This window comes from Saccoglossus kowalevskii, chromosome 5, assembly GCF_978046115.1.
Source record: "Saccoglossus kowalevskii chromosome 5, keSacKowa6.1, whole genome shotgun sequence".
Taxonomy (NCBI): Eukaryota; Metazoa; Hemichordata; class Enteropneusta; family Harrimaniidae; genus Saccoglossus; species Saccoglossus kowalevskii.
In genome coordinates this window covers 3,510,845-3,521,476 of record NC_140645.1, presented here as the reverse complement: position 1 = coordinate 3,521,476, position 10,632 = coordinate 3,510,845, and the positions used below count along the sequence as shown (strand labels likewise).

Here is a 10,632-nt window from a genome sequence, read left to right as displayed (position 1 = left end):
CGCCCTACTATACAGGCAGCTGTAGTTTACTGTCGTCGATGTCTTCTCGCGTCAACAAATCAATTGATGCATGGCGCACGTTACCAGCTTTCATCGTACACGTACACAAATTTGACAAATTGATTTCACGATATGCTACGACCATTAAGGATTTGAATTTGAGCGTGTACTGGTTGGGCCAGGGAAGCTGAATTAGTAGACTTCAAGTCGCATAGAAACAGTAAGTTAAAAATGAATCATTGAATTCCACGGCCACCTAGCCATACAGAAAACGTTACACACAAGAGTCGTACTGGTGTTATAAAATTATATTGACCTCCCATATATATATATTTAGGTACATGCTTTCCATTCAGGGGAAAAGTACGGCGTGGATTAACTATACGCTATGTAAATCGTCACATTGGTCGTGAACACCGAATGACGTGCGTGTGTCAAATAATTATGTACAGGATATTGGAACGTGTGTCGAATTTGACGCTTTAATCAGTGTTAGAAACAGTAAATAAATCTGCAGCTGAAATTCATAGAAAAAAAATGTTATGCGCCAACCGTACTTTTACATTGACACGACCACATAAGGGTCAAAGCTTGCAAATGTGTATTCAGGGTAATGGCAGCACATCTACAAGACGATTTTAAATGGAGCGTAAAACCCACCCACCCCGTCGGCATTAATGGTCGACACCTTAATTGTGTACTTTAGCTTGTTCACTGCTTGTTCCCGACTTTACTAATCTCACACCTGAAAATAAATTCATAAAAATAATGTCAAATAACAACTTAACAATGCCTCTGGCACAAAATCTGAAATACAGCTTTGTTATTAGACAGCAGCACCTACTTAGTTGACTTTTTTTTTTTTTTTTTTTACACCTATTATGTGTTTATTGGGTTTTTGTTTTTATATTCAGTTTATAGTTTTTTTTTTGGTGTTTCATTTTACTTTATTATATATTTCCGTTACTAACTTCAATTTAGTCTGTTTTTGGTTGTCTTTAAACTATTAGCCATTGTAATTTGATTAATTTTTATTTGTAATTGTTGTTGTTGTTGTAACCTTTAACCTCCTTCAGTAGGTTGTTATGAGTTATTAAATTGTTGTTAATTGCCAATATTGACAATCATGCACCATAATAAACTGTTATCAGAACGACACGTGTCTGTTGTATGAATATCGATTTATTTGCCAGTCAAGTGACATTTGGAGGGGGGTGTAGACATCTTCGCAACCAATGCCTGCGTACCGAGACTCATTTGGGCATCTTCGCAACCAATGCCTGCGTACCGAGACTCATTTGGGCATCTTCGCAACCAATGCCTGCGTACCGAGACTCATTTGGGCATCTTCGCAACCAATGCCTGCGTACCGAGACTCATTTGGGCATCTTCGCAACCAATGCCTGCGTACCGAGACTCATTTGGGCATCTTCGCAACCAATGCCTGCGTACCGAGACTCATTTGGGCATCTTCGTTCAAAGGGCAAATAATTGCACTGACCGCCGGGACGATAAACAAGGTTTGCAGCTTCTCAAACATTTACATTATTCTTCAAACACGTCATATTCTTCAAAGATTGGCATGGACTAATTCATCTTTAAAATCAGTTACCAGGCAACTCAGGGGGAGGGACTACGTAAAGAAAAACAACGGACACACTTAGGCTTTCAACGGCAGTAAAGTCAGCAGACAAATATGCCGTGGGTGCTAATAAAATCGAGAACAATCAGGACTTCAAGCCGTGTCATGTCTACATGCATATATACAGTAATAACTCATGGAGGGCAATTCGAATAGACTTTCCAGGTCACTGGCGATGTAGAAAGGAGTGATAGAGTTCAGTGAGTGTGTACAAAGTTTACAGCATTATAATGGCATATCACATTGGTAAAGACGTGGGTTGGGTCGTCTTGGGTGAGCGTCTATGTCCCATCGGTGAGTTATTCCTCAGCACCTGAGAGCGAGGTTATTTGTAGACATGTTGATCGACGCTGTGTCTGCGGAAGTACTATGGGAGATTGCATGATGGGAGTGAAAAGTCTTTTGATCAGTAAAATAATTTTAGAAAGATGAAAACTAAAGTGACAGTGAAATAAAGGTTGGTTTTAAATATTAAATATCATGACATTTGGATGTAATAATGAAATGAAATTGATATGAAAGGGCAGTACATGTAGAAGGAACGCAAGGTCAGAATCCGGGGTCAAAATCCATCAAGGCGGATGCAAAGTGTCAACAACTATGGATGAGGTAAAAGACTTCTTTGCAGTTTGCGTGAATGGCCGAGAGGAAAAAAATCATGCAAATTCTGTGCTTCAGTAACAGTATTTGCTTCTTTTTTGTGCAATGGAAATTAATACAAGAAATGCTGCCAATAAACATGTCATTCTAGTACACAAAACAATCCTGGGACGTTTATCTTAAGAAATTGAGAAGACGAAAATCCCCTGGGACAGTCGTTGTGAAACAATAGACATGCTTCGACAGGGTATCAAGTTTATTTTGATTATTTAAAGATGGAAACTGCTGCTTTATGGAAGAGCAAAGTTCAATGTCATTGGCACAGTAATGGCGTTTTTAGAGGGGTGACTCGCTAGAAGTATTCGCCGTGACTCCAGACTTCTCATTTGGGTTCTGTCACCAAACTGTACGTTTTGACGACTCATATGCACTTCTGGGACTTTTAATAATTTTCTGGAAACTCCATAGCAAATCACATATTTTCCTTATTAAGTGTTCATAGTTTTTATTTTCAGTTTTTATTGTTCATAATTATTTACAGTAATAACATATTTTTCCAATTGTGTGCATGACAGCTTTGCCCACACACAATAAGACAGGATGATATGTACAGATATGTGTGAGTATGTTTCATGGGTTAATAGGTCACTCCTTTGCTTCAATTCCAACTACATCTCTGGAAATATCACTTGCTGTTTATCATCCATATTTTGATATCTCACAATGTGTCGATTGCGTATCTGGAAATTCTAACTACTATTTATATGCAGAATTTGACCAGTCTTGCTTCTACCAGTCATTTAAGTCAACTCCCATATTGTCTTTCACAGTGAAGGTTAATGCAGATATATTGTAAATTACACAGAGCTAACACTACAATACATTTCCCTTTACATTCTCCTGTATTACATAACAATCTTTGAGCTGAGGCAGTTATGGTTCTACAACCATCACCAGTTCTCTTGTACTGTATGTGGAAATGCACGGGAGGGGGCGCTTGTCTATCTATAATGTTAACATTGTCGAAGTATTAAATAAGATAATAATGTTGACGATTATAGCGGGCGCCCTTCAAAAGGCAATTTTCTTTCTCGTTCGAGGGTTACGTTTTGCCCGGAATGTTTACATTTTTTGTATTGTAAAGAGATTAATATTTTTCCTGGCCAGAATGATGCATTTTTCTCTAGCTGTGTAACTTCATGAGATTTATTAAATGAGATTTAAAGTTCACAACTGGCGATTTAGCAATATTTGGGATTGTCAATTTGCTGCAGGATTTTGTAAAAATATTGTCTTCACCGAGATTTATTTGGTAGTTACATTTTATGTATACCATAGGGTGCAGAGTACCTTTTTCTTGTGATTTGACTACATTGCGTACTTGACATTTTCCAGTACTGTATTCTCCAGCATAATTATCGGATTATTTGTAAGCCTAAGAGTGTAATGTGAATACTGTGTGATGACGCTATCTGATTCAGACTCCCATATTCACTATGTTCCGTTTAATTGTACTTACTTACTTGTCATAGTATGACTGGTATACACAACCGAGAACACGTTAGCATAGTAACAAAACAGCTAAAAGTCAGTTGCCCGTGCCTTTAGAGCCGTAAAACCAAAACAATTTTTCAGCCATCGCCGTCCACAACAGCGATATGATTTTACATTGCACAGTGGTCTGTAAGTGAATGTTGTCAAGTTCGAGAGTGCGTTTTTACCACAGGGGCCTGACGATCTATTCGTCTCAATGCATGGACGTCTATGGGACCGAGCGACTATGTCCCGGTACAGGACCTTGTCCTTGCTCAAAATAATAGAAATTATAGAATTAAAACAGTTTAGTAATGTAAAGCAAGCATATGTTATTAAATTTAATCATCACGCTCCGAAACCACGAAAATCACTAATACTTGTTTCCGATCAATCAGCTTGCACTACATTAGCTGCAGTTGAGGGCGATGGTCCGAAATTGGTCGATTTCACGACGAAAACCGCGGAAAACTACAGCGAAATCCCCGCGTTTGCCGCCATCTTGAATAAGTTATCTGACGTCACAAGGCGTCACAGTTTTCCCATTTCACGCAGTTTTCGTCGTCAAAACTACCAATTTCGGACAATCGCCCTCAAAATAATTGATGAAATAGTTTTGGGACCCATCGACAGAAGAAAAGTAGAAACTTGAGGCGAAAATAATGAAAAAAACGGCTGTTACGGCCCGACCTGATTTCAGGTCGGTAAAATATGGTAACTCGCATAGGATGGAACTGTAGCTCCCTGGTTTTGCGTTAACACCACGACGAACAAAATAACCGACAGCGAAACCAAGCGAGCTACAGAACTGCAGCTAGCACTACATATAAGACAAGGGAGGAAACAAAATGTGCACACATTTTTCTAGCAGCCGAAAATCACACCTCAAAATACAAAATACCTTGTCGAAACCAGTTACGAGTGCTTATAAGACACTGAACTATCGCAAAATGTTGCCCGATTACATATAAATCATATATTTTTCCAGATTTTACGCATTTATGACGAAATTTGACAATTTCTATTCTCTGTGATACCAGTCTTCAGGTTGTGTCAATCTGCGCATGCGTGCATGCCCTCAAACGCCAGAACTGCATTCCTTTCTTTGCTGCCAGAGTTTGAAATTCTTAACTATGCATAATCATTTATATACACAATTCTATATTGTCTTACCTGATTTTCTCAATTTAGTTGAAATATCAAACAGGATGCTTCAGATTTATCTCGAATGATTATGAATAGTTGAGAACTCTGGCAGCAAAGAAAGGAAATGCAGTTCTGGCGTTTGAGGGCGTGCACGCACGCCCTCAACCATTGTTGACTTTTGAGGGGAATGGAAATGACTCGATTTGAGGGTGTCACAATAAGGGAGGGAGCAAATCGTTTATTATATGAAAAAGTGAAGATCTTGAATGTACTTTATGTACTTTAGTACAACGTCATTTGGTTGCCTAACGCTTTTAGGTTCAGGTGCTGCAAGTTATAGTGCACATACCTGAGCGGCCGTCCCTCAGCAAATAATTTAGCCTAGGCATTTTCCGTGTCAAAATCGCGAAACTATCCGTTTTTATGCAATCTGGGAAGCCCAAATTACTAAACGGAGTGCAAGACGACGAAGCTGATATATCCAAAAATCAACACATACCAATAATTATATCCCAAAAATGAATATGGTGCATTTTAGGTCTAATGTCAGAGGGAAATTCTCGTCTGTCTCTATATCTCGTCTGCTTGAGGTACCGGACCGGGAAAGTCAAATAGACGCACACAACAAAATACGTTTCAATAGCTAGTCTTCAGCCACATCGAGAACGCCTCGAGGCAAACTGCCTCGTCGGAGCCTCTGCCCCGGGCTGTTCAAGACTCTCTCGCCCGGTGGAGCTCTCTCTCTCTCTGACCAAGGACTTAGACCGTTTATTACGTATCAAAACATAACCAATTACAGAGAAGTTAAAGACTCTAAGGTGTGGCCTTCAATCATACAGCTAATCACACTAAGTACTGGACACGTCTTATCTTTTGATTAATCGTTCACTATATTAACAAGTAACCTGTAGAATACTGTGTGGGTAATATTTTTTATATCGATTTTTGTTGCATTTGCAGCAAATAGTTACCAAACAATGAGAAATCTATAAGATTGAATATACCCCACAGCTGGCTTCACATGCATTGTTCATAGTTCATATGGTGCTTACACCAGGATTTAATTACAGCACCTAGGCGGCATGTGGTTACAGCTTAATGTTCCGAGTAATCGCAAGAAATTGACATGACAATAGAAATTCATTAAAGACTGGCACTCCCGCATGCAATTAACAGCGAGTGAAATTCCTGGGATTGAAACATATATTTTGAAGTCACTGATGTAGGCAACGAATAACTGCAAGTTGACATAAAGACGAGGTAGTTTATTTAATCAGTGGTCAACTAGAGGCTGAAATTATAATTGATTTGTTTATTTCAATTTCTCCTGACGTCAAATAGAATACACTGGTGAAACACGGTAGTAACTGTGGGTGAAAGGATGTTTTGGGGTGTAGTTTACATTGTATATGGAGTGGTAGGGTCGGGTGTAATGTGTTCATTTCCAACTATTATGAAGTCACGTAGAATTTCACTTAATATTTTTGCTGACATGTTTTCAAGCATTACATGTGAATCCAATTTTCACTGCGCTGTGTCTCAATAGAGTATGAGGGAAATGGCATATTCACTGGAATTTATTTCAGGGGAAAAGTGTTTTCAGTGATAATGAAGTATTATGACAGATACCCTCCCCGTGGCTTTCATTGCGTATGGAAGTTATTTTCACGAGTGATGCGGTGTATCCTGCTGCCGTACATTCACGAGCGAAGCCACGGGGAGGGTGTGGGGTTCTGTTATTATACATATGTCCCATATTTGATTATTTCATACTAAAAAAAGAACGTGCAACAAACCGGGATAGAAATTTAGATCGGGGAACCCAATTGCCCATTAATATGCTCCAAGACAGTGCTGCGACCTAGCAACGCTTGTCAGTGTAGAACGCGTGTCGCTGTACGTGAGTCATTGTCCGAATAAATAACTCGTGGATGTTTAAGCGCGGTGGTCGTAGCGCAGCGCGTGTTCGAATTTCATGTAAATAAACAATGTATTTTACACGCGTTGTATACGTCGCTATGAGTCCCATATCGAACGGGACGCGACACGACGACTGTCGCCCTTTAGTTGGGACCACGACAGAACCAGAACTTAAACTGGGCGACTACGATACACGGTAGATGTTGAAGTTAAAAGTTCCTCCACAGATCTGTGCATTGGCAAACATGCCGTGCAACTGCGGTACACCACTGACGGAATGACTTTCGTTGAAATCGGTCGTCGCTGACTCGTGAGCTGCACACTACAACCTCGTTTGTGATGTTGCTTGCTGGTCGTGGATAGACTGAGTCTTGGTTACCGGTTAATTTTTGCTAATTTGGCGTTGGTAGTCTTTATTTGGAACTGAGTAACACCGCAACGTTGCCAGCAGAAACCTCATGGTATATGGATGTTGATGGTTGCGGCTCCATATTAATCGGAGATTTTACTGCGGGTCCAGGCAGCGGATTTATAAAACTCAGTTTCCAGGTGGTCAACAAACATTAAGTTCTCCCAATCCTAGTATTCTATGTGATGTACATCTAACATGCCAAAAATGCTGGTGAACGATTTGAACCTGACAAAAATACTTGAAATAGATACCAGGAAGGGGGGGGGGGGTAAAAGAAAAGTTATATAACATTTTATTATTCAATAATTTATTAAAATACATAAGTTTGTCCAACTCCCTGTGATACAACACCTCAGACATAGCTCATTGTACTCGGCTTGAGTGTGGGCAAAAAGTTACTATTTGAATTTTTGATATCTTGTTTCATTAATGAGAAAGTTGACCCCGAAGTTAGAGTAACTGTTCAGCAGGAATGGCTTTTTAACTCTTCTGTGATTTGTTTTTGGCTTGGCTGATTTTGTTCATACTTGACAGGCAGGTCGTACCATCACTAATTGGAAAAACAATCCTGACCCACCGCTACCATGGCAACAGCCAAAATCTGTTTTTTGAATACTTTCGCCAAATTTATTGCCTCCTACCAGTCTTGTAATAGCAGTGCCCAAATGATCATGCCTTTTATTTTGGCTGCGTTGCGCACTGGTAAGAGATCACCGGCGCCGACATTGTTACACTGTATCAACGTAATCTCAACGCAACTTTGAATGAAATGTAAATGCTGCCTCCAATCTAGAAAATACTATCGCAAAACGGTTGGAAATAATACATTTAACGGCAGAATACGTCCTAGCAATACAATTAAGTGACTTCTAAAGACTGAATGTTTTTTGCGAACTTCATATACGGTGCCCGGTTTTAGTTAGGATGTTTCTGCTGGCGACGTTGCGACGTTACCCAGTTACAAATAAAGATTACCAACGCCAAATGAACAACATTTTAACCGGTAATGAAGATTCATTCAATTCACGGCTAACAAGTTACATCACAAGCGAAGTTGTAGCGTGCGGCTCAGCGACGACCGCTGTCGACGAAAGTCATCCCGTCAGTGGAGTACCGCAGTAGCATGGCATGTTTGCCAATGGAAAATTCTGTGGAGAAACTTTTAACTTCAACATAAATTTGTGTCAACCCAGGGTCAACCCTTCACCATTGTATTCAAACGAATCACGTGGTGTGCCGTTCTTCTTCAAACCCGACATTCAATCAATAGGGGAGTTTCAGTTTAAAAAAAACATCGCAAATCATGCAAATTCAACATTTTCAAACCAGTATACTAAAACAGAAATGCTAAGTAATGCAAAAGAAGGATAGATGTTACTTTTCATTATACACATCTCTGTTGATACTATCCCTCACATATTCTACCCCCAATTATTCCTGCGTAAAATGGACTAGCCTCTTTCTTGTTGACATTCAGAGTAAAATCACGTGACAGGCTGTTAAAATTGGCTGTTGCATACACTTTCGCCGGTCTGGAAAATGTGTTTAATTAGCTCTCATTCAAGCAACAATGCAGATTTCCCAGTTGGGGTGAAACTATTGGACTCTGCCATTAAAAAATAGGGGTGTTTTGAGAAAAAAACGAATAACCCTGGAGTGCACACAACACACTGAATTTCGGAACAAATCTTGCATTATTTACAGCAGCAGAATACCACAGAAATATCAGACGAAACATGGAAACACTATATATTGTATTTCGGCTTGAACCCTCTCTATTGCAATTCCAGGAATTACACCCATATGTGCACCCATTTTCAACCTTGGTATCACCCAACCCTGAAAACAAATTCTTAATACCACGCTGAAGCGTTTGGTAATAAACTACAAACACCAACTGTCAGAAATGGCGATGGTTTATATCGTAATTAGTTCCAAATCACTGAGTCAAGTTCCGTCCAGGACTTCGCATGAGCCTAAATGATGACAGATATAACACAGCCATTCACTAATTCTAATTCACGAAAACTAATTCATGACACTAACCGCACCGGAAGTAGGAGTTTGTTACTACTCTAAATATCCAAACATATTTTAGCATAAGGTAGTAACCATCTTTGGGCGATAACGAAAGGTAAAAAAAATCATTCCAAGTGTCCACAAACCTGTATCTGCACCATACAACTTTTAAATAAAAACAGTATACAATAAGTTTGTGTCATAACGCTATATATGTCATATTGAGTAAAGAGTAATCATATTACGTCCCAGGATACAAGAAAAGTTATGATGTGTACCAAATTAATTCTTTTAACAATTTCCCCATTTTGAATTTATCTTCACAAATTACATCACAAAGGTGATCAATTTATATACAAACTACTTCTGTATACAATGAACGATTGTCAGTAGGATTCTAGTATAACTAATCAAAACGCATCCAAACAACGGACTCTGAAATGCCATCTTCATATGAATTTCGACAAGATGATAAGAGATAGTACGAATAAGGTTGCCATAGTAACTGTAGATGATATTACTGTTGACGTTATGCTGTTTCCTTCAATATCTGGAAGAAAGTAGTAATTTTAAATGAATAGACTAGACAATATGAACACAGACTGTTTTAATAGACCTAAGTGACCGGTCATTATTCGTAGCAAGATAAGTGTTATTTGTTAAGTGACTATAATAGTCCTATAAAGTGACAGGTCATTATTCATAGCAAGATAAGTGTTATTTGTTACAGTGACTATGAATAGACCTAAGTGACAGGTCATTATTCGTAGCAAGATAAGTGTTATTTGTTACAGTGACTATAATAGTCCTATAAAGTGACAGGTCATTATTCGTAGCAAGATAAGTGTTATTTGTTACAGTGACTATGAATAGACCTAAGTGACAGGTCATTATTCGTAGCAAGATAAGTGTTATTTGTTAAGTGACTATGATAGTTCTATAAAGTGACAGGTCATTATTCGTAGCAAGATAAGTGTTATTTGTTACAGTGACTATAATAGTCCTATAAAGTGACAGGTCATTATTCGTAGCAATATAAGCGTTGTTACAGTGACTATAATAGACTTAAGTGACAGGTCATTATTCGTAGCAAGATAAGTGTTGTTTGTTACAGTGACTATATTATACTTAAGTGACAGGTCATTATTCGTAGCAAGATAAGTGTTATTTGTTACAGTGACTATAATAGACCTAAGTGACAAGATAAGTGTTATTTGTTACAGTGACTATAATAGACCTAAGTGACAGGTCATTATTCGTAGCAAGATAAGTCTTATTTTTTCCAGACTTTAGACTACCCAATTTATTATTTTGCATAACATTATTCGTAGCAAGATAAGTGTTATTTGTTACAGTGACT

The 10,632-nt window shown here is 38.7% G+C and overlaps 1 protein-coding gene across 1 annotated transcript in view; it reads right to left on the bottom strand.

Annotated features, from left to right (window-relative positions):
- Positions 1 to 9,465: 9,465 nt before the first annotated feature.
- LOC102809953 (neural cell adhesion molecule L1-like protein) overlaps positions 9,466 to 10,632 on the bottom strand; it is a 48,339-nt gene continuing 47,172 nt past the window's right edge. Inside the window, exon 8 of the mRNA XM_085499072.1 lies at positions 9,466 to 9,822. Coding sequence (XP_085355198.1) covers positions 9,722 to 9,822 — 101 coding nt within the window. The 3' untranslated portion in view covers positions 9,466 to 9,721. The remainder of the gene's footprint in view (positions 9,823 to 10,632) is intronic.